The sequence below is a fragment of the Triplophysa dalaica genome, chromosome 22, assembly GCF_015846415.1.
Source record: "Triplophysa dalaica isolate WHDGS20190420 chromosome 22, ASM1584641v1, whole genome shotgun sequence".
Classification (NCBI taxonomy): Eukaryota; Metazoa; Chordata; class Actinopteri; order Cypriniformes; family Nemacheilidae; genus Triplophysa; species Triplophysa dalaica.
The window spans coordinates 8460748-8485542 of NC_079563.1; the positions used below are offsets into that span (position 1 = coordinate 8460748).

At 37.2% G+C, this 24795-nt stretch overlaps 1 protein-coding gene across 2 annotated transcripts in view; it reads left to right on the forward strand.

Annotated features, from left to right (window-relative positions):
* Positions 1-22738: 22738 nt before the first annotated feature.
* Positions 22739-24795, forward strand: part of lrrtm4l1 (leucine rich repeat transmembrane neuronal 4 like 1) — a 28796-nt gene continuing 26739 nt past the window's right edge. For both annotated transcript variants that reach the window (XR_008905113.1, XM_056736710.1), the window contains exon 1: positions 22739-23127. Coding sequence is in view for 1 of the 2 variants with exons in the window: in XM_056736710.1 (XP_056592688.1) it covers positions 23124-23127 (4 nt within the window). In the remaining variant the exon portion in view is untranslated. The remainder of the gene's footprint in view (positions 23128-24795) is intronic.

Here is a 24795-nt window from a genome sequence, read left to right on the forward strand (position 1 = left end):
TTTAAAAGTTAGTATTACATAGGAATTTATAGTCTGTTCATTATTTGAACTGTGTGCTTTAAATGTTTTGCTATATTCGCAACACAGTCTCACAGGAGTTCGAACTAGATTTTTTTACCCTGCTCTGCATTAAATTTGGGAATCAACCGGTCACTCCAAAAATTACAGTATGATTGTCCTCCAACATTGTACGAATGTGCTACAATATGTGTGACTAGCCATAATTCATGTTGAACGGCAGGAGATGAGGCTCTTGAGGAACCCCAGCGGGCTACCAGACAAACACTGCGGGTGACTCACAGCTGTTGTTGGATGCTGGATCCATTTCTTAATAACTGTATAATGAATGTGACATGGATTCGATTCAAAACGCGGACGTTTAGATTATCGTAATGCTGCAGGGCTTGTGTACCATCTGCTGATGCATATCAACTTTTAAGGACATTGTTAATAAAAGACTTCAGACATTTATAGATTGAATAGAACTTGAAATATGTTCGCTTCGACAGGCATGGAAGCCTGTTTTTATATCAAGTAGGCATTTTTTCTTTTATTGCAAAGGTTTAATCCATTTAAGAAGGAAACATGACACCCCCTGCTAAACAAATGTGTGTCATTTGCTCAGTTGAGTGGAGAGAGCTTTTATCACGCATATGTTTTTTAATTTTGAAAAAAGTGGCATGCCAAGATCGCATCGCTTTCCAAGGTTGGCAGAGGACTGCTTAACGTTTATTCAGTTTTGGGAATAATTCTGTTATAAAGGTGTTTCTTCTTTCAACGTGATAGTTGATCAACGATGTCAGGATTATTTAAAGAGAGGCAGGACACATTTGGGGGTTAGTTTACCATTAGCTCACCGTCATGATGTTTCAAAGCCGTTTGGTTCAACACAAGAGATGTCAGACACAATGTTCATGCTGCTCTTTATAATGAGAGCCTATTTAGTGTAAGAAATTAACAAGGATGTTGCTCGATTTTTATAAAGTGAAAAATACACAATGTCAAACTCAACAAAAGTTTAAAAGGAAAGTTTTGCTCTGTTGGTTTAGCAAAAATCTATAAAAACCTAAATTAAATATGCACACCTGTCAAAAGTTTGTGTTTGGAAACGTTTGACTAAACTGTGTCTACATTTACATTTATGTATTTGGCAGACGCTTTTATTCAAAGTGACTTACATGGCCTTATCCTATACATTTCTACATAGGTATGTGCAATCCCCTGGGATCGAACCCACAACCTTCCTCTTACCACTGAACTACAGGAAAGCTGCCTCTCATGATCTTCAAAATCTTGTGAAATCAAGGTGTATGCTTAAATGTCTGGAATTTATTTTGTAGATAAAATAGAATTACAGTATATATTATGTATATTATAAATCTTGTTTATAATAAACGACTTAGACCAAATGATGAAAAAAAGAGCTCAGAATAGATGGGAACTTCTTCAATACTGTTTCCCAGGGTAAGAACTCAAATTGCTGGATGATTAAATGCAAAGAGAACGAGTTCAAATTCTAGTCAAAGGATGATAACTTTGAAGATGCTATTTTAAGATAGTTTTGATTTATGTTAGATGCTCTTAGTTACAATTTTGCTACATAGTTTTGATGAGTTTACTTATTTTCTAAAAGATGGATTAAATATAAATAAAGAATGATCATGTGTTTCCAAACTTTTGTCCTATAATTTGAGGACAAGGTTGTATTTCCTTCAGATTAAACAAATTTAATAATTAAAGTCATAAAATGTATAAATAGTATAGGCTTAAATTCTTGAGTTAGAAAATCATTAGTCAAAGATTAGGGGACAGTTCACCCCAAAATAAAAAATCTGTCATCATTTACTCACCCTCAAGTTGTTCCAAATCTTTATAAATTTCTTTGTTCTGATGAACACAGAGAAAGATATTTGGAAAAATGCTAGTAACCAAACAGCTCTTAGACCCCATTTACTACCATAGTAGGAAGAATTATTGTAATCAAAGTATCTTTGCTTTCCAACATTCTTCAAAATATCTTCTTTAGTGTTCAACAGAACAAAAATATTTACATGGCAATTATTCCTACTATGTCAGTCAAAGGTGGCTAAGAACTGTTTGGTAACAAGCATTCATCCAAATATCTCTTTCTGTTTCATCAGAAATAAGGAATGTATTCAGATTTGGACTAATGACGTACAAAATGATTCCTTTATAATGTATTTCCTTTAGTTCCTTTAAATCTAATTGAGTCAGTCTCATTTAAACTGAAAGTTTTAAAATTTATGATAATATCACTACAACAATTTTTTTTTCATTTAAATATTTTAATATATTTATTTTGCCTGTCCACAGAGGTTATTAAACAATTTTTAAACAACAAAAGCTCTGCAATTATCATGAAGTGTAGGTAATCTTCTTATACTTATGATTTGCTATCTTACTTGAGTGTCTGAACCATGTTTTTAATATAAGAGGTAAATAATTATTGAGTTTTCCGTGATGAGGTTACGTTTTAGATGTTGAACAAGAGATTTCTTATGGCTGTCTCAAGATCTTGTTGGCTGAAGAAAAGCATTTCGCATTAACAAACAAATCACTTTTCAAGTTGGCAGCTCAATTACAATTGGACTGTTGATTGTGACAGACAAATCAATGCATCTTAATTGGCTTGTTTAAATGTTTTTTAACTTGGGCACTAGAAAAAGGGTACAGATGTTTTTATCCAGATTTTATTATTATTGTGATAAGTTATATCTCAAAAATGAGGGGGCAAATATTAACTTTTTTTTACCTGACTTTAAATCTTTGTAATACAACTTAAATAAAATTAATTTTTATAAACCTCTTCAAACAATGATATTTCGTTTATAAGTATACCATGTGCCTTGTGGCACGTGCAGTTTTCTCAGATTCAGTGATTGAGTGGGTGGCCCTCAGCCTACCTGTGAGCTCAGGATGCTGGTTTCACGCTGAGGAGACGCTCTGAACATTTGCCAGTCATCAGCGTTCATGTTAGTGCATCATTATCCTATCAAACGGCCCCACTAATGCGAGGCAAGGTGCTTCTCTCCCACACTGTCTGCAATGACACAGAGAGTAAACCATTTACCTGACGCTGTTGAAAAGAGGATTTGGGTTCTCGCTGGCTCATGATGTCATAGTGATCAGAATAAAAGACAGAAATAGTCATTTAACATTTAATGAAATCACAGGAGCGACCTGTATGTGCGAGGTACATTAATGCTGTCACACCAAGATGGAAACGTATTTATCAATTTTGATTCGAAGAAGAATTACAAACAAGATATGTCTAGCTAATTTGATATCGGTCTGATGTTGCTTTACAATTTGAATTTATAGTAAGAGCATTTTTAGCATCCTTTTTAAAGGTCCAGTGTATTACATTTAGCGGCATCAAGTGGTGAGATCGAGAATTGCAACCAATGGCATACCCCTCCTTTGAAGCACTTTGGCGGAACTAAGATGTAGTTAAATATTCCCTTTTTTGTCCATGGAGATAACATATTTATGAAATGTGCTCTATAGAGCTGTTTGTCCGTTAAGGGCTACTGTAGAAACAACATTGTGAATTCCATGTAAGGGGACCTGCGGTGTATATAGATAGATATAGCTCATTGTAAGGTAATAAAAACTTAACGCTTCACTGTGTAAGGTCTTTATACACCTTTGAAAACATAATTATGTTTATTATACTACATTTCTATCAATAGAACCTTCAAAAAAATTACACACTTGACCTTTAAATGTGAAAAGACAAATAACTGATTATATCTAGATTGTTTTCATCAAAACTGTTCATATATCTTACATTGTGTACATAAACCCCCTTAAAACCATTTTTTTAAATAACTGAATTGAAAATGAATTCATAACTAAAAAATAAACATACAAATTGATTCCAAAGAGCAAAGAAAGCCAGTGGGGGTCTGAATGACACAAGGGTGAGCAAATAATGACAAAATTATCTTTGTTGGCTGAACTGTCCATATATTTTTGGAGGACCCTGTGTATTCTTAAAATGTATTGAATGTATTGCATATATCAACAGTATTAAATTCTGGCTTGAATCCTGAAATAATCTTTTCATGTTAATGTGGTTACAGAAGACAGTAAGCAAGCTGACTTCCTCATGGCTCAGCCCACGTGATTTTAAAATAACTTGCTGTAAATAAGAATAGTAAAGAAAGACGCTGTTATTATTGCAATCATAATGAATCACCAGCTTCATGTGTCACTCAAAAGAGCTGATCTATAAATGTATAGATGCACAATATTAACGAAATGAATGAAGTCTAGCAACTGAACATAACCTTGTTCTAATTTGTCATGTAAGGATGTCAGATATGTGTTATCATGAACTGGGAATATAATTCATTTAGCCACCCCTCAAATTAGCAGACAATGACCCACCTGGAGTACAGATGACTTTGTGAACGAGTCTTTTATTACGTGTCACGTAATTAGAACAAAATGACCAAGTACAGCTTCAGAACAATGAACGTGTAATTTTCTTTTACTTTCAAAAGCAAATCAGGAAATAATAAATGTGTGAACAGTGCCATAGTCTAACATTTAGTATGGAAATCCTATACAATACTGCATTGAGAAAAATAATTTGGACATTCCAGCAGTTATGTAACATGCGTTTCATATTATTTTAACAAACTGAGTTTTAATCCAACATAAATTCTTATAGATCTATAATTGGTACAAAAGCAAAAATTTACAGTGTACCACATGACATGGGCCTACCTGTCATCTACCTGAAAAAAACACTAATTAAAAAAATATTCTCCATTTATACGTACACTACATTTTTAATGTTTGTATGATTGCAATTGATAGTATACATTCTTTTATTTTAAAATTGGCCATTTTCGAATAAAATGACATGTTTTTCTCCTACATAAAATTATATAAAGGTTTTTGTGATTTTACACCCAACTTGTAAACTTGCAGTCTGTTTCTGTAATCTTATTTTTTTCTGCATTTTTTAAAAGACATAAAAATTCCGTAAGGTTACAGTTAGTTTTAAACCGTTAAACTCTTAAAACAAATACATTAGATTAAATGAATGACAAAATGTGTGATCTTGTGCTATTATGAGATATCTAAATGATGCTTACCCATGCGGGCTGAAGTACATGCTGCCATTAAAGCAAAACGTTGATAGAACGTTGAACAAAGAGAATTTTAATTTAACCTAATGCAAATTAAATTCCTCTAAATATTTCATTTGTACAATTTTTTTATTTTTCTAGAAATGCTAAATAGAAGCATTATCACCAATGATCTCTGTCTTCTGCGGTGAATGATTTAGACTGATACTGTCACAAAGGGACGCGTTTATTTAAAACGTGTTCAGTGCAAAACACTTTGATTCAATAACACAGTCGAATAAACAAAAGGGTCATCATTTGCCTAAAGAACCGCAGGTTGAAATCCTGTTCAATAATGCAGAATCTATTAGGGAATTGTATTATTCTTCCAGCATGTAAGATATGGAAATCTACCTCTGCACTCTGCATGCATTCCAGATCATTTTACAATATGATTGTGTGTGAAATCATTGACATTTATGCAACCTCTCCTGAATATATGTTTTTGTTTAGAGCACTTCAACTTTTGTTTACTCTCTGCTATCATTGTTTTTTTTTACTTTTTTTACTGTCTGAGCGTCTTTATAAGACGAATACATACAGTACAGTACAACGGGAAAAATGACTATATGCGGTCTTCACGTTGCAATGTTGTTCTGCATACAAAGTTTTCAATCAAAACAGGCTCTCAGTCAGCAATAAAAGAATCATAATCTAATATTCAAAATAATTATCATTCCAGAGTCGTTTTAATTAGATTTTGAAGGTAAAATGTACTTTTAGTTTACATTGTAGCTTTGTTGTGTATGGTTGTACAATGATAGATTGAGTTTATGTTCTATTATAACCATTAGAGGTAAACCACTTTAATACGCTATTGTATTCACATGCCTGGATTTACATACTAATGGTTCTTTGATGGGTTTCATTTTTTTAAATGAAGAAATCTGACATATGGGTGTATTGTTTTCATTAGGGTAAAAGATTACATTTTTTATTTATATTAAAGTCATTTCAGGTGTTTGTTTCCAGCTTTGCAGTGATTATTATTTGCATCTGTCAAAACCATGTGGTCTCTCCTCAAGTGTTATAACTGTAAGGATTTATTTTTCCTACGTTTTCCTATGTTATAGTCATTTTCTGGTCTTTTTCAAGCTGATAATTAAAAATCTGCACTGAACTCTAAAATACATTTACAGGCTCTGCCTTCTTGTTGTTTCTTTATGTCAATCTTGTGTAGATTTTATTTCAGATATTTTCTTCTCATCAAACACTCCAACAAGCCTGAAAGCCTGGCCTTTCTAATGGCATTTTTTTCAGTATTGATTTATTTATTGGTCTTCAATAAAAATTCTTGATGCTTGCTATCTTATCAAATGTGGTTAATTGTTCATGTAAATGAATATCAGAAAGCCAGAATGTATACAAATCCCAATGTTGGATGCAATCGGCACTTTATAAATAAGTAATTTTTTCCTTGCCATAGAAAATGTTTCCTAACTAAAATGATGGTGAAAATATATTCAAAGGAATATTGCGCAAATAAAATAAAAACTCAGAGATAATTTACTCGCGCTTATGTCACTATGCTTACCTTCTTCTGCATAGGAGAGAAAAATATATTCTAAATGTGATTTACGTTATTTTGAATCTATTCAGTGATATTTGATGGAGGTCCAAACGTTTTAAGCTCCAGGGTGTGACAATCTATAAATGATTTTAGCGGCAACAACATAAATAAACATTATGTGGACTAAACGTAACCCGGAAGACCTCTGCAAAGAAACAATAACTGTTGAGAAGTTTAGATTTAATTGAATACAATTAAAATACAATAAAATATTAATATAAATTAAATATAAAACAAATTATTATATCACAATGGTAAAAAAAAATGTAAAATTTTGTACCAAAGAAGATACAAACCATTGTCACATTGCCAGGCATGTATATCCAAAAAAAAACATCTATACATCTATCGGATTAACCCATGTCTTTATTGACAGCATTACTGTCACTTTATTTATATAATTTCAGATCAGCTTGTACAAGACATGGCCTAACTTAAAAATGGCAGTATGATATCACATACTGGCCTATCTGAAAGACATCACAGAACCCTTTCTTGACGCCCTGCAGTTTGTTACAGAGCAAACAGGTCTGTTGAGGATGCAGTAAACATGGGGCTCAGCTACGCTTTCAACACCATCATCACTGCTACAGACAAAGTTAACCCAGCTATCTGTTCCTGGCTCTAACTGCTAGAGGATCACCAGCTTTCTGACATACAGGCAAAAGTTGGTTAGAATGCAGAAACTCACATCTAGCACCCGCACAATCAGCACTGGCTCCCCCCAGGGGTGCGTTCTCTACCCACTGCTCTTCTCGCTGCACATAAATGACTGCACTGCCCAGGACCCTTCTGTCAGACTTCTGAAGTTTGCAGACGACACCACACTCATTGGCATCATCCAGGATGGTGATGAGTCTGCATACAGACAGAAGGTTGAGCAGCTGGCTGTCTGGTGAGACATAAAAATAACAACTTGGAGCTGAACACGCTTAAAACAGTGGAGAAATCAGGAGAAACCCCCCTACACTCCATCATGAACAGCACTGTTGCAGCACCATCTCTCAGGACCTGAAGTGGGACAATCACATTGGCTTCATTGCTAAAATAGCCCAGCAGAGGTTGTACTTCTTACATCAGCTGAAGAAGTTCAAACTACCACAAACTCTGTTAAAACAGTTTTACTCCGCAGTCATAGAGTCTGTCCTCTGCACATCTATCACTGTCTGGTTTGGCTCAGCCACAAAGTCAAACATCAGAAGACTACAGAGGACGGTTCATACTGATGAGAAGATCATTGGAACTGTTTACATCCAGAGTGAGGAAAAGGGCTCAGAAAATCACACTGGACCTCTCACATCCAAGCCATCATATCTGCAGTCTGGTCGGGGAAACAGAGCACTGAGCACTAAGACAACCAGACAAAAACAGCTTCTTCCCTCAGGCCATCTACCTCCTGAACAGTTAAATGTTTTTTACCCACAATATTAATTATATCCTCTAGATGATACACTATCGATTTTTTTACAACTTTTTCTGTAAATTATATTTCATTCTACATATTAACATACACACATAGCTTTACTCTCTATATCTTTATGTTTATTGTATTGTATTTCTTATTTTTTATACCCATAGGCCCTTATTTAAATCATCTGTGTACTGTATTCTATTGTGTTATGGTCTCTGTACTGTTGTTGCTGTTTCTGTGTACTGGATGCTCCTGTCACCAAAACAAATTCCTTGAATGTGCCAACATACTTGGCAATAAAGCTCTTTTTGATTCTGATCTGACATCTCATTGGTTCCTGCATGCTGACTTGTAGACACAAGAACAAATAAGAATAAACTTAAAACGTCTTTCACTGGCAACTTTGTTGGGGGCTCCTCATTAAGGAATTCATTTGCTCACTTTCTTTTAAACTGACCCATTACAGGGTTCATTCACCCCCCCCCAAAAAAAATCATACTTCTGTCTTTATTTAAACAGTTTTTGGCAACCATTGACAACCGCAGTAATCTTTCCAATGGTTATCAATGGTGCCGCACAAATCTTTGGTTACAAATTCAATTAGATCAAAAAAATGTAAACAGGGTTGGAACAACTTAAGTGTTAGTAGTAAATAATGACCATTTGGGTGAACTATCACTGTAAGCATCATTCTCCTGCACTGCCCTTCAAGGGTGCAAAAATGCATTAAATCCCATTCCATTCAGAAGATTAATTCTGATCCGATACATGAAAATAAAACAGCATTTTAATAAGCAAGTAAACAGGCATATTTTAGGCATTGCATAAAATTTGTTTCAACTAATTCACTTATGCGATAATATCACACAAATAAATCTTTATAAATAACTAACTGCTTAAGAATGTTCCTGCACCATTTCTATTCTGAGGAGCTCATTCTTTTATGTTTCAAAACAGATTTGTTGCATGAAAATTGCCACGATGCATTTTTCTTATATGTGTAAACCGTTGTTGCCTTGGCTTGTAATGTGAGCCATTCATTATCGTAAACAATGCAATGAACCTTTCTCACCCATTGGGATACATTAACAAATGAAGCAATCCCATAAATGTTTTTTTTTCTTTTGCAACAATATTTTATAAATTATCCAAGCGCAACAAATGTACGAACAGCAGAATCATGTGCTGAATCCTCGCCACAAACCAATTAGGATTTTTTAGGTCTTCTAGTTTCCCACTGGGTCTCAATTTACCAGTGAATTGGGGACAAAAGCCACATTTAACAGTGCTTTTGCCATTTTCGTTAAACATTATTTTCATACTTACCTTGAATTTGAGCAGTATATGGAAATATCAAATGTTTTTCTCTGCAGTTTGCACAAAGTGGCTTTCAAACTGATCTCAAAAGAGGTCAAGATCTTTGAGAGAAATATGTCTCTAGGGTGACTCTCTGATCGCAAACGGTGTCTTTCCATAGTCACTAGAGTAACAGAGCAGTGCGGTGTGTAATGTTAAACACAGCGGCACAGTGGAATCATTCAACATTCTGGTTTGTTGCCAAAATGTCAAGACACCCTCTGATAACCCCCAGCAAATTATCCATAAACAGTGTTTATCCAAATGTCAGAAAGGCAAAGAATCAAGAACAGGCTATTATTTTTGCCTGTCAGCCATTATCTAGCTGCCAGGCAATGTCAGACACTGGGAAATCAATTAGTATAGAGAATTCTGACAGTCGACCGTGTTGGACCTCATGATGTCCCTGCTGATAGGAGCAGACAAAGTTTAAGTATTGACGACAGGCACACGTAACCCTTCTGTGAGTTGAACTAGATTTGTGTGCAGTCTATGGATGCAACAACACAGCTCACCCACGGTTCATTACGTACCTCGGTTTTTCCCCCACGGTTTTCGGTTAGGTCTTGATGGCTTGGCACATTAAAGTGTTTTTTCATTGTTCTATGCTTGAGTGACAGGAACAGTAAAAAGAAAAGGAAAAAAGTAATACTGAAATTCTCTTAATTTAACTTAATTTATTTTATTATATTTAGGAAAAATTCAACTTGTACAAATTCAGAACATCATGGCCATTTCAAAGCGGAATCAAAAATGTTTAAGAATTCAATATCAAAGCACTAAAGCAGATAATTAAGCATCATAATCGTCAAAACCCTAAAACAGACAATTAATCGCCATAAAAGCAATGATTTATTAAACGTAAAGCAAATTTCATAATCGTGACAGCCCTATCCGCATTTAGAAGATTTTATAAGTGTGCCTAAAAAATTTCATGACATCACGCAACACTTCAGACTCTCGTCAATGTTCTTCTCTAATCAAATTCACTTTAGAATCCAATTATCCCGCCCCCTTCACTATCAGAGCTTCTGAAGCAACGCGGTATTATTATGTCCTACGTGTAAAATGATTTGGACAGTGTGAACATGTTGTCCATTGGGATGAATAAAGTCTTAATTTCACGTCATTGTCACTCAAGTGCTTGCATGCCACTGTGATACGGTTCAGAGAGAAGACAGAATATTGGATATGTACCGATATTACGTGGAAATCCACCAAGAAAACAAAACATATCGGACCTGTTTTAAGTCTACACTTACACCGTACAGTATGTTAAGCTCTATATAGAACAGACATCATAGCCTCGATGAGTAAGAAGACAAATGTCAGTGTCACTTAGGATAGCACCCTGTTAAATGCAGCTTTTCTAGACTAGCTATACTGCACCAGAAATAATACGCTTTTGGATATTTTAAAAGGGGGCGGGCCATTCTATATGTCTTGCACTCTCAGTTAAAGATCATTATTAATTAATCTGTAAAGAGTATGTCTTTATCCTAGAATTTAATTCCACAGTCAGCGGTGCACTAGCTCTCTCTGTCTTTCGCTGAGCCCTGTTGAGCATCGAGTCTTGGGCTGATATGGGGTTCACACAAAAGGGAGCCAAAGAGCATATGCACTGTTTAACGTTCAAAAGCCAAATGTTTTTCAAATAAAACATAATAAAAAATAGTTAATGGTCCATCCTGCATCAGGAGTAGACTCTGAACTTCAGCTTGCGTATGCAAGAATGTAAGTGTCCGGTGTGTGTCACCTTTCACCCGAGTTGTAGACGCGACGCGGTGCGATTATAAGACACAGAATATAAAACAAACATACATTTACATTTAGAAGATGCTTTCATCCAAAGCACTTACAAAGAGTTCAGGGAGCAATAAGCGATATGTCATACAGGAGCAATAATACAACAGGTGCTAAAAAAAGTTTTTAGTAGATTTGATTGACCGGACCAAATTTGGAAAAATGTTCCACCAGGAAGGAGATTTACTGTCCTTTTGAGAAGGTAATACAAGACGTTGCTCGTTTGCTGAAGTTGGGTTCTTGATGGGTTGTAAGAGTGTAGGAGGGTGTGAAAGTATGCCAGTGCAGATCCAGTGGTAGTCCTTTAGGCAAGCATTACTTACTTGAATCTGATACAGGCTTCAACCGGTAGCCAGGGGAGAGAGATGAAAAATTATGTCACATGAGCCATTTCGGCCTGTTGGAAGATGAGGCGTGCTGCTGCGTTCTGAACCACCTCGGGTGGTTTGATATCCTGTGCGGAAAGACCAACAAGGAGAGCATTGCAATAGTCCAACGTTGTGATCACCAGGGCCTGGACAAGGAGTTGTGCCGCATGCCCAGTGAGATAGGATCTAACCTTTCAAATGTTGAATAAGGCATATCTGCTTGACCGCATTGTCTTTGCAATGTTATCATTGAAGGACAGCTGTTCATCAAATATGACTCTGAGGTTCCTGGCTGTTTTGTAAGGAGTGATTGTGGTATTGCCAAGTTGGATGGTGAGATCGTGTTGCACCGTGGTGTGCCCGAAACGTAGTTATGCATTGGCAGGGTTCAGCTGGAGGGGATGCTCTTTCAACCAAGCTGAGATGTCTTCTAGGCAGACTGTAATGCGAGCTGCTACAGTGATATCGTAGATCTATGTAGATCTGGGTGTCGTCAGTATAGCATTGATGCAAGAAGCTTTGTGCCCGTATGATGGGTCCCAAGGATGTCGTGTAGATGGAAAAAAGCAGCGGTCTAAACACAGATCCCTGAGGGACCTCTGTGACACCCTGAAGGATCTGCCGGAGAGGTAGGATTTGAACCAGCGGAGAGGAGAGCCTGAGATTCCTAGAGATGACTGGGTTGCTAGCAGTATCTGGTGATTGACAGTGTCAAATGCTGCAGATAGGTCTAACAGAATCAGGACCGAGGATTTAGATATCGCCTTGGCTAGCCGCAGTGCTTCTGTGACCGATAGCAGTGCAGCTTCAGTGGACTGGTTTGTTTTGAAGCCAGACTGCTTGTCATCCAGTACTTTGTTCTGGGATAGGTAAGAAGATACCTGGTTAAAACCTGCCCTTTTAAGTGTTTTGGCAATTAATGGGAGGAGAGAAACAGGTTTGTAACTGTCTGTATTCGAGGGGTCCAATGTGGGTTAGTAGTGGCGTCCAATGTGGGTTAGTAGTGGCGTGACCTACTAGGGGGGTAGAATGTCACTTTAGCAGAGAGGGTGCTAGGGGAGAGAGAGCGTACGTTCCGTCTAAAATAAACGGGTGGTTGTGTTGGTATGTAGGAAGGAGCATGTTGAAAGTGATGACTTTGATGTTATCTGTGGTGCTGTTAAGGGTTTAGATGAGATAAAGCTGGTTTCCTGATCTGTGAGTACAAGCTGTGGCGAGGCGGGTGAGGTTGAACGAGGCAGTGAGGGTGTGATAGTCAGAAGCATAGGGTTTGTCCAGGTGGATGTTGAAGTCCCCAAAGACTACAAGAGGGTCGCCATCCTCCGGGATAGTGCTTTATAACATATAAACGCATGTTATCAGCATGACTATTGCCTAAAACCAAAGCATAAACTACCGGATGAAACTACAAGCTGCGAGGTGGCGAGCTTGTGACAGTCGACCTTCATTAGCGAATACATTGATATCATGACACAATTGTGTTGCCATTTTTGCTTACCTTTTACAGTGACACCATTGACGATTTCAATAAATATTAGTAAATAGACAAATTAATAAAATTAATTTTAGTTCTATTTGAAACATTTTCATTTATTTATTTTTGACACGGTTTAAGTATTTATTTCGCTCGATGCCATGGGGTGCTGCACACCTACTTCCAGTGGCTATGGTCCAATGGCCGGGCTTTTAACTTCCAACAATCTGAACAATTCTTGAAGGATGCAATTAAGCCCCGCCCTACAAATCCCCAGCGCGACTTTGTGCCGACTTTAAATGTATCAATTAAGTGTAGGCTTCCTGAAGGGTATCTTGAGGAGGTTTTGATACATTTTGATACAGTGATAAATCATGCAAAATAAGACCAGGAATTTGCATTCAGTAAACGTGTAAATTTAGATTTTTGGTCATTGTCATTTTTCAGTCCGATTGAATCACACTGGTCCTCAGAATTCTGTCTTCATTTCACATCTTGCCTGGCTGGATCCATATATGTAATTAGGTCCTTTTGCCTGTTACAAGGTTGAGCCATAGTGCTTTTCTCCATCTCCCCACCTGCTGTGAATTTAGTGATGAAGGATGACAGAAGTTTTGTGTGTACAGTACATCATCACGGCATGTCCCCAGGGGTATTAATGTAAAAGTGCAGACAGTCTGGGTAACTCAATCTTTGTGAAGAAACCATCTCAGTGGGATGTGCTTTTTAAAAAAATATTCTAGCTTGATGTTTTCCTGTGCCCTTTTTAAAGAACCATCCTTCTCCATGTCAGTGGAAAACCGTATAAGGTGTTGTTGGTCACTGAACAAATAAGACCATTGTGTTTTTAATTATCATACTGATAGCATTGATCAGGTAAGACTTATTTATGATTGCGATCAATTGTAATTAATGTAATGCACACTAGGAAGTGCTAAGTGAACCAGAGAGACCGTCTGTAACATAGTAAAGCTATAACACATGCATGAAGCAACATGCTTACTGTATGACCTTGAGTTTGTCTCAAGCGATTCTGATTATGGTCTGCTTCCATGAGTAGTGTAGCTATAATAATGCAATCCTTTTGTTCTTATGATCATGGTTTGTGAAACTAGCTTTGTTAAAAAAATATAATGTATTAGGATATTATAAGAGGATACAAGGATATTTAAGTGGTATTTAAGGAATTCATGTGAAATAATTATTAGTCAATCAAATTGTACTATATAAAAAAATCTAATGTAAAGAAGCCCCCACACAAAAAAAAACTTGATTCACTCAACTATGGATTAAAGTGCACCCAACCCAAAATATCAAGTTTTCTTCTAATATTTTTATTTCATATCTAACAAAGGTCCAATGAAGACAGGCCAAAACATTGGTTCAGTAACTATCCAGTTTAGAGGTAGCATCATGGGATCATGCACTTAACACCAGAAACACAAACACAACATAAATCATGGTGACAATAATGAAACATCATTCATTAAAAACAACTCTAAATACAACAGGCAACTAAGAATTTTCAACAACAACATTATGAATAAAAAAAACACTGAAACAAAAAAAAGATTCAAAACCGAACTAAATATGCCACATTGCATACTGGGAACTCATACTGTGTACATAATTTTTCAAGTTTTGGACAAAAAATGTAGTATCTAAGTTCAGTCAACAAAATATTCTTTGTTAGCAACACACTGTGGATGAATTTTATTCAGCACACACAAAATATTGACTCCTACAACAAAATATTTGATCAAGTAACATAGTTACCATCGTTAGATGAGCATACTGTTTTCAAGTTGGATTTTTTACAGTGTAATCGAAGTATTCAAGTCATCAAATAAATGTAAAGATCATCTCACTGTGTTAACACCCACATTTTATGCAAACATTACAGAGCTAGAAAAAGGGCAGAGTCAAAAAGGTACGAACCCAACCCATTATTGGTTAAAAAAATTAGAGCCCCTGCTGAAAGAAAAAAATAGAATCCTGCCCAAAACAAAATAAGTAATGGTTATAATAGGAATTGTATTGGTTTTAATGAAAACTATAATGGTGATGGGTTCTATTGGTGGGGTGTTACCAGATTAAATCCTAAACTCTAAAGTGTGCTGGGTAAATATTGGACAGAACACACTGCTGGGTTAAAATAACCCAATATTTACTCAGCATGGGTCAAAAACAGCCCAGCACTTTTTAGAGTGTACTAGAATAATCCCCAAAATGAATTATATAAAGAATTGTATTATGGTTTAATTAAAAAAACCCATGGTTCATAATTGTATTTGAGAATTAGAATTTCTGTGTTGATTTCTATTCGAGTTTCAGGAGGGCTAGCAGCTGGGTTTGTCCCTTTTTGACCAACTGCTAGGTTTGACCTTTGTAACTCAATATCATCCCTATTAAAACAACATTCAAAATAAGAGTTGTATAACGGTCAACGAATGTATGCCTAAAATGCTCATAGAAAAATGTTTCATGTCGAAATGGTGCATTAATAAAACATGAAATAAGCAAATAAAATGTGAAGGCAGACGCCTCCAAAACAAAGAAATATGAGAAAATTTAGCACAGGCGGTTTTACATACAATATTGATGATAAGAAGAAACAAAAACATTCTGAGGTGCATTACATGTCAGCGTGTTTAATAATGATTGTTTAATAATGAATCATCTTCCAAATAATTTACCATTTTATTCATGCAGAACTAGTACAATATTGTGTGCAATGTTAGTGTTTAACAGTGAAGTTAACTTGTAATTTCCCAAACCAGTTCCAAACCGTTGAGGGAAAAAAAACAGAAATGATGTGCAGCATTGTGTGCAGCGTTTGTGTCTGACAGTTTGCCTGTAATTGGTCCAACAACTGTTCAAAACATCCAAATGCAACGTCTCAAAAAAACGGACAATGCTCCCTTTAAGAGATGAAAAATCGACTAGCTAAGCCTATTAGTAGTCTTTGTGCTAAAACATTTCCACAAAACAACATCTTCGGTATTAGCAAACACCAACATCTCTCTCGTAAGCAAAAACACATAAACCAAAAGAATACAAGTGAATCTTGCGTTAAATATCGATGGAACTCCAGCAGCTTTCCATGTTTATTAAAAATCAGATTTTCTCGGACATAAATTTAGGCTGATGAAAATCTCTTGGCTCCGACTTGTGTCCTTTGGAAGGTCACATCTTGGTCTCTCTTGCTTTCCATAATAATGCATTTACCTTTAATCACGTCGAGCCCATAAGCGCGGCTCATTCCGGGTACGAGCAAGAGTGCAGACAGCATTAGTAATTAAGCCTTTGACAGTTGAGTATTAGGTCATGTACAGGTGACTCTCATTTCGCTCCCTTTAGCTTTGTTTTCCATCCTTGCATCTTTTTTTGCTATTATTTGATTAGCATCAGAGTTATCGCCTTCACGGTGTGGTGTGGAGGGTGTTACGTTTGCTTGATCAATACGTACAAGACAGCAACAGTGCAATGCAATTAATGTCTTCCCTGCTATTTCAGCAAGCTGTTGAGAGCTGTAAATATCCTCCTTTTTCCTCTGCCAAGTTTAGTTACCCCTCACAGCCCGTGATAATTTGTGTACGCTTGCGAGCTTGCTTTTACACTGCGAAGGCGGAATAGAGGCTGTGTTGGGTGTCATAAGCTTATTTTCACTGATAACTGCACTTGCAGAACATTGCTGTAAAATCAATGTTAAGGATAATATCATTTTCAAATTTAGAAACATGGAGTGAAAAATACATTATGAGCTATACGAATGGTGTACAAACACAGCAGGGGAAATAGGGCTGTAAAGAGTGCGACTTCAAAGGGGCGCAGATGGGAGTGGAAATTCCTGCAGATGATTTGTTAACAAGGTGCACGTTAAAAAACACAGGCGCAATATCTCATTCCCATAATGATCAATGCAATCTACTAAGACCTGCACAAATTAGTGTAGGGTTTGAGACATGCTTTTTTGGGTGTTAAATAAAGCCTCAAATACTGATACAACGTCATGCAAACCTTAGCATATCCTGTTGAATGATTAATTTAAATACTCTCCTCCCATTAAGTTTGTGTCTGAAGAGAAGCCTTTTAAGCCTTTATTTGTACAGTAACAGTTAGAGGACAGGAAACGAAGTGGGTGAGCGAGGGGGTGGGATTGGGAAATGACCACGAGCCGGGATTCCAACTCAGGTCACCCGGAGCGCAAAAGCGCAATATGTCGGAGGACTAACCACAAGGCTTACGGCTCTCACTTCAGTGCTTATTTTGAGTGTATGTCTTTAGTAAATACATACAGTATTTTTTTTACGCCAAAAGAGATGTTTGCGCTGCTGCAATAAAGTCTGTTTAATGAAGTCATGTCACTCGGCGGCCATTTTTGCGACGCCTCTTGGCAATTATTTTATGTCATAGAAATTCTACAGTCATATCTACCTGAATGAGGGAAGGCAGATGTTTTTTTAAATCCCAGACTGCAGGGATCGGGCGGGTACATAAGTCTGAAAAAGCGAGTGTTTGTTATGTAGGCCAAGAGCAGAGATATGAATTGAATGCAAGCAGCTATAGGGAGCTAGTGCAACCTAACGAACAGAAGAGTGACGTGTGCTCTCTTTGGCTCATTGAAGACCACTCTTGCCGCTGCATTCTGGATCATCTGAATAGGTCTGATTGTACAGGCTAGAAGACCAGCCAGTAGAGCATTGCAATAGTCAAGTCTGGACAGGACGAGACCTGGACAAGAACTTCCTTGGCATGCTTAGACACGAAAGGTCTAGTTCTCCTAATATTGTAGAGGATGAATCTACAGGACAGGGTGGTGCTGCCAACATGCTCTGCGAAGTTCAGCTGATCATCAATAACTACTCCCAGGTTTCTTGGCCATTCTGAAGGAGTAATGGTTGATGAACCTAGTTGGATGGAAAAGTGGTTCTGAGACTTCTGGTCAGCCGGGATCATGAACAGTTCAGTTTTTGCTAGGTTCAGCTGCAGGTGATGTTCCTTCATCCATAGTGAGATGTCATTCAGGCATGTCGAGAAACCTTCGGATCATTAGGCTGAAATGACAGGTGTTGTTGTGTGTCATCCGCATAGCAGTGATAGGAAAAGACATGTTTCCGAATTACAGAATCTAGGGACGTTGTGTAAATGGAGAAGAGCAGCGGTCCAAGAACTGAGCCCTGGGGTACACCTGTTCTGAGATGCTGGGACTCAGAAACCTCACCTCCACAAGATACTCAGAATCACCTTTCCGAGAGGTAAGACTCAAGCAACCGTAGCACCGCTCCAGAGACACCCATAGTCTTGAGGGTCGACAGGAGGATGTGTTGGTTGACAGTGTCAAAAGTGGCATAGAGATCAAGGGGGATGAGTGCAGATGATTTAGAGGCCAAATCTGGCATCAACATCATACAGTTACTGCTGGACATGAGTCAAATGTATAGAAATGTGAAAAAGCAAAGATTCTGGTGAACTTAGATACATTTTCTGACAATCAGAGGACAGTTTAATGACTCGGGACAAACAAGAAACCATTAAACAACTATGAAAAACATAATAACTGTCTGTTGATTGTGCATTGATTGTGCAGATAACATAGTACAGTATTAATAATGAGGGGGATATAACCTTTTGACCTGGGCTAATTTTACAAAGTATGCAATTTTTCTTTGTTGTGAACTTTATTTTAACATTTCTTTTGTAAAATAAATTGTTCAGGCAGGTCTAAATAAACTTAAAAATAAACCTTAACTTTCAAAATTCCTCTTATTTTGTCCCAAATATTCAGCATTTTCCAGATTCTGCAAGGGGGATGTACACTTTTGACTTCAACTGTAAGTGCAAAAAAGATACTTTTAAACAATAGCATGGTCTATTCTGTTCGGTTTCTTGTTCAAAATGGCATCATGGCATTTGCTGCTGTATCAATTTTGATAAATTATTGATGCAGGTATCAGCAAGAAATGCATCACGATATATAGAATTGCTGAATTGTTTTAAGCAAAGCCCTATTTAAATCATTGTTCCATGTGCCCCTTTTATACTATGAGCACCTGCCCCTTTAAAGGTCTTAAATGATGACAGAATAATTTTTTTTGGGTGAAGTATCCCTTTAATCACAATCTGCTTGTCGCTGGAATCACATTGCATTGCCAGGTTAGGACAATGTGTTTCATAGCATATGAGCTGGCCCAGAGCCTGCTTAGAGCAGCATTACCTCAGCTGGATAAGAACGCCTTAGGGGCTTTTTACACGATATAGTGTGTGTTGCAATATATATGTCATTCTGCAGTTTATAACACAGACGGTGTTTGTTAAAAAGAGATAGAGTCACTCATATGGAGCATACAGAAATGACCAGTTATGAGAGCTGTGGTATGATTACTTTTAAAATGTCAAAGGCTTATTGAAGGGATCCTCAGGGGAATAGATGTTATAATCTCCGAACAAGGAAAATGAGCGGCTCAAACTTCTGGCTAAATCACAGCAATGCTATTTTAATGTGCGATCTTTGAATCCCGTCACCTGTTATGACGAGTTGTAATCATGCAATATTTATGATGCCCGGAGAATTAGGGGGAGGAAAGTAATTGGCTTACATCAGCGTACCCGAAGCTATGCTGTTGTTTCAAGACAAATGGTTGTCAATTGCTTTTCGTGTCTGGGCTGAGTTTCCAAACACTGATTATCACATCGGCTCACTTTCTTAATAGGGTTATAGACAGCAAATGCTAGCAATTTGCATTACATAAATCAAAAACTAGTCATGACAGGACATTTTTTAACTATGGACCAAATTTGCTTAACGTACACTGTGGTGTAGGCATGGTCCCTTTATGAGGATGTAAAACTCATGGGTTTGAGGGAAAACACATGGCTATTTTTGCTTAAAAGTTTAGGATAATAGCGACTGTGAGCATGAAATGTGATGTTAAATGTATTCAGGGTTTAGATTGTTGTTATATAATAAAAATTTAGCGATTATGCATTACGTGACTCATGTGTAATATCTTTAATAGCAGTCTAATAACAAGACTTACAGGGATACTCCCTCCTAAAAATGTCATTCCAAATCTGTATAAATTTCTCTGTTTTGTTGAAAGATATTTGAAAGAATGTTAGTAACTTTAAGTTCTGGGGCACCATTGATACCGTTGCAGAAAAAAAATATTGTATCAATTATTTGTTCTGTTGATCGCAAAATAAGATATTTTGAAGAATGTAGCAAAGCAAACAGTACTGGGGCACCTTTGACTACCCTTTAAATTTTTCTTACATTGTCAATGGTGCCCCAGAACTGTGAGTAACATTCTTCCAAATATCTTTCTTTGTGTTCAACCCAACACACAGATTTATACAGGTTTGGAACACCTAGAAGCAGGGGTGTCCAATGTCAGTCCTGGAGGGCCACAGTCCTGCAGAGTTTAGCTCCAACTTGGCTCAACACACCTGTTTAGAAGATTCTAGTCTGCTTTGTGAGACCTTGATTAGCTGTTAGGGTGTGTTTGATTAGGGTTGAAGCTAAACTTTGCAGGACACCGGCCCTCCAGGACTAACTTTGGACACCCCTGAACTAGAGGGTGAGTAATAATGACAGAATTTTGCATTTTTGGGGGGAGTATCCCTTTAACTTTCATCTTAACAACATTTTTACACTGCCTCTCAAACTAAAATTCATTTATTTAAACTACAGTACAAAGCTGTCTGGGAATTTGAAAATGTTTTTTAAAAGTCGTCTTGAAGTCAGCTGTTATTCAGTTTGTGAAAACATTTTCTTTCTACCCAGCACTCCACACCATGATATAAATAAGCGGTGCTACTTGCAAATATGACCTTGTTAAGTCCTAACTGTACTTGCAGTGTTTAAACTGCTGGAATTCATTCCATTGCTTAAAATGATCTGCATGTCTTCAATGCGGTATGAGATCAAATAGAGCCAAATCGTCTTCTGTCCACTCATATCAAGACTGCCGGTTTGCAGAAGCACCAAGAATTTGTTTATTATTGTGAAAGTCTTGTCTGAGACAGCCAAGATGGATCTATTAACTAATCTGTGAACAAATAATAGGCGCAAAAAATATTTAATTGCTCTACAGAAAGACCCATAAACAGCACAAAACCCCCATTGAAAATGTCAAGTTAACAGAGCATGTGACAAAAATAATTGACTTGCAGAGCATAAAATGAGATGGATTCTTGGGTTAAGGCTGAAGAAACCTTATCAAAATGCTTTTCATGAAACCGAAGTAGATTCATGCCGTTTACCCACAAGGTAAAAAGCAACGAAATATAACATTCAGAGCGTAACATTCCTTTTAATCAAACTATTCACAGTCGTGAGTAGAGGGCACAGGTTTTTCTTTGTGGCTTTTAACCTTTTCGTTCCTACATTCAATCTTGTAATGTACACTATGGAAGATAAGTCAGTCCAGATCACATGAACATGAACAAACCAGCTTCTCAAACCAGAAGATGAATCAGAATAATGGGTTTCTTTATAGTTTTCAAATGGCAATGGAGTTTTGTGTTTGATGTTTTTTCTCAGTGCACAGTCCTATAAGACACCGCAGGACAGTGTATTTGAGAATTGTAATACCAACAACAACAACAACTTCATTCTCCACCACAACCACTTCACAGATGCACTTTATAGGCCGTGCATTATCCAAAACTCCAGCTTTTGCACCAATTACGGTCATTTTGCAGGGACAATTGCCATCTTGAGACTTCAAACAGAACCAGGAGTACCAAAAAAGAGGAGCTGCTGTGTTGTGTACTGTTGAAGAATATGAAGTGAAAGAATATGAATTTGCATCCGTGCAGTGGACTTTTGATGTGTTGCAATCACTCTGGATCACCTATACTTTTTCTTTGATTTTATACTTTTAGTCGGTCAGACATTTTCGAAATAAAAGTGTACGGAATACCTTGTAAGAACAATTTCTTTGGATTTTAAAGGTTCTTTAATGCAGCCAAAACTAGTTCTTCAATGCCATTGTGAGGCACCTATTTTTAAAACACAAAATGTAAGTGAAATATAGAATATACCATCATTCTAATGTCTTGTAGGGTTTGTCCACAATCTGAGTATATGTACTGTGTTTTATGTGCTTTAATCGTACATGTGCATGTGAGAGAGAGAGAGAGAGAGAGTTTGTTTTTAGAAAGATGCATTTCTATCTACAACAATCTATTTAAGAAAACAAAACTTTACTACATTAGGTTAAAGCAATAAATAAGCTTCGACTTGAAAAATAAAACCAGCAACTGTAGATGTTGTCACATGACGCATTAATAGTCCCCCACACACACTGAATTGCTGTCACCACTAAATAGTGATAGTCAGCACGTCATTTACATTCATCAACAGTGTTGAGTTGTTGCAGGGCAGTCGGGCAGGGGGTTGTGTTGGCATCCTGCTTACTGTTTACCGCTGCAGGTTTGCCTTCAGCTTCCCTCTATTACTGTGGAAGACCTGGGGGCGGGAGCGCGCAACCCCTATAATATTTCTCAGGGACTGAATGTGCCGCGGCGACGGGCATACATTTCCTCTCGCGCAAAGCCCACAGACGATGTCTGAGGACTCTTTCTTTTCTTTTTTCTTCCCCTGGTAGTATCAGAGGGTCGATACGCATGTGCATGAATTAAAGATTTTTTTCTCCAATTATGCGTACGAGTACAACTTTTGCAGGCATCTTTTGAGACTTGAGAATTTCATGGTATTCTGTGTGAACGACTGATGGCCGTCATGTTATTAAATGCTGCGGGATGTGTACCGATGCGCTTTGTCGGATTAAGTTGGAGTGGCAGCAAATAACGCGTTTTCCGCCATGGAGCCACATCTGAACCGATGATGGTTTTAGTTCGTCTGTAATACTGCCCGGACTACAGGTAAAAGTCTTTGTCCACCCTGGTGCCGTGGAGTGGATCCTGACTGAAGCTGTGCGGCTACCGCAGGGATCAAGAGCGCGCAGCTGATATGGGTAAGCGCGCAATATAGGCTCCTGGAAAGTTTATCGATTACTAATAATACGAATTCATAAAAAAAAAATTCCCAGTCGATTTAATGCTATTCTTTGAAATTGATGATAAATGAAATACGGTTTAAAAAATGTAGCTTCATTAAATCTGTGCATGTCTAAAACGTTAAAACGAGTTGATTTGTGTCCTATTCGTTTGGGAGGCTATGCAGTTCACGAGATTCAAATCGTTTAAAACAAATGCATTCGCAATATCCACTCGCATATTTTTACTGACACGACTGTTATTTCTTATAACGAAGTGAAATGAAGGCGCAAAACTCAATAGCTGGTGCTCGCCAGCAAGAAATGTCAAGGAATTGTTAAGTTTTGTGATGTTTTAGTGGACTGTCGAGTAATTTGGGCAGATTTTACTTTGCTGTGAATGCAAATGAACGTCTTGCACGGTCAGATTCGGGCTGTCGGGTCAGAATGAAGCTAGATTTGATTGTAAATCGTGCACAACCATGGCCATGCACCTGTTTTTCGTTATTAAAACTGTTTAATATTTTGTTGTTTTGTTCTTGTTCTTCAGCCTAAAATCACACTTGCTTACAGTTCAAGTCACCCTTAAAATGACTTGATGAAGATCCAGCATATCAAATCACGTCCTAATTCCTACTGTAGCACAAGGTAGTAGCTGTGCTTGCAACATAAAGTGCATTGGTTCGAAACCCCTGAAAATGCATATACCGACAAAAAATGTATAGCTTGAATGCGCATTTTTGACAAAATCATCCACCAATTGCATGAATGTAAGTCAACTTTTGTATGTTACCGCATGAAGCTCAGGTGTTTACATGAGACACATTTTTATACAGTCCATTACTTACAGAAATACTCTTATCAAAGTGGATGCTTAGTTGCTCAATATACTTAACATTTAAACATATCTGTTGTAATTCATCATGATTTCCTTCATCGAAACAGGACGGATCTGTTTCATGTCAATTCCTATTCTATGTGGAACCTTGCTAGCCGGATTTTACATCTATTTCTGTTGAATGAATATCACATCGGCAATGACAGGCCTGAATGATGGATTGCACTAAGAAATTGCCAGTTGTCATGAATTTTGTTTACATCAAATTCAGTTTTAGGCTATTTGATCAGTCTGGGCTTCAAGAGCCTGCCAGGGATGTCTGATATTCCAACTGCTTTATCATAACAGTCAGCTTTTAAAACATTTTACCTTGGGTTCATATGAAAACGTGTTAACCCACGACTGAAATCCAGGTAATGACCAAAGGTCTACTGTAAAAATTTACTCAGAGATACAACACAAAGATAAAGTGTACCACATCCATTACTTTCAATATTTGAACTTTAAAGCGGTGTGGTTTGAGCAGATGTTCTCGAGACTGGAAATTTCACCTGATCACATCAACACAGGTTATTAATCAGTGTGATAACTAAACTAAATGTAGTCTAATTAAAAAAGGTGTTAAATGGCCATAAGCACAATAAACACTTTGGCTACAGTATGTGCAAAGTGCCTTTTGTTAACTCGAATGAAGGAAGCTAATTTAAGTGTGTGTGTGTGCGTTTGTGTGGTCCAGTGTTAATTTGTGTGGTCCGTGATATTTACATATATTTGACACTATCAACAAGCAACCAAGACTATCCTACAGT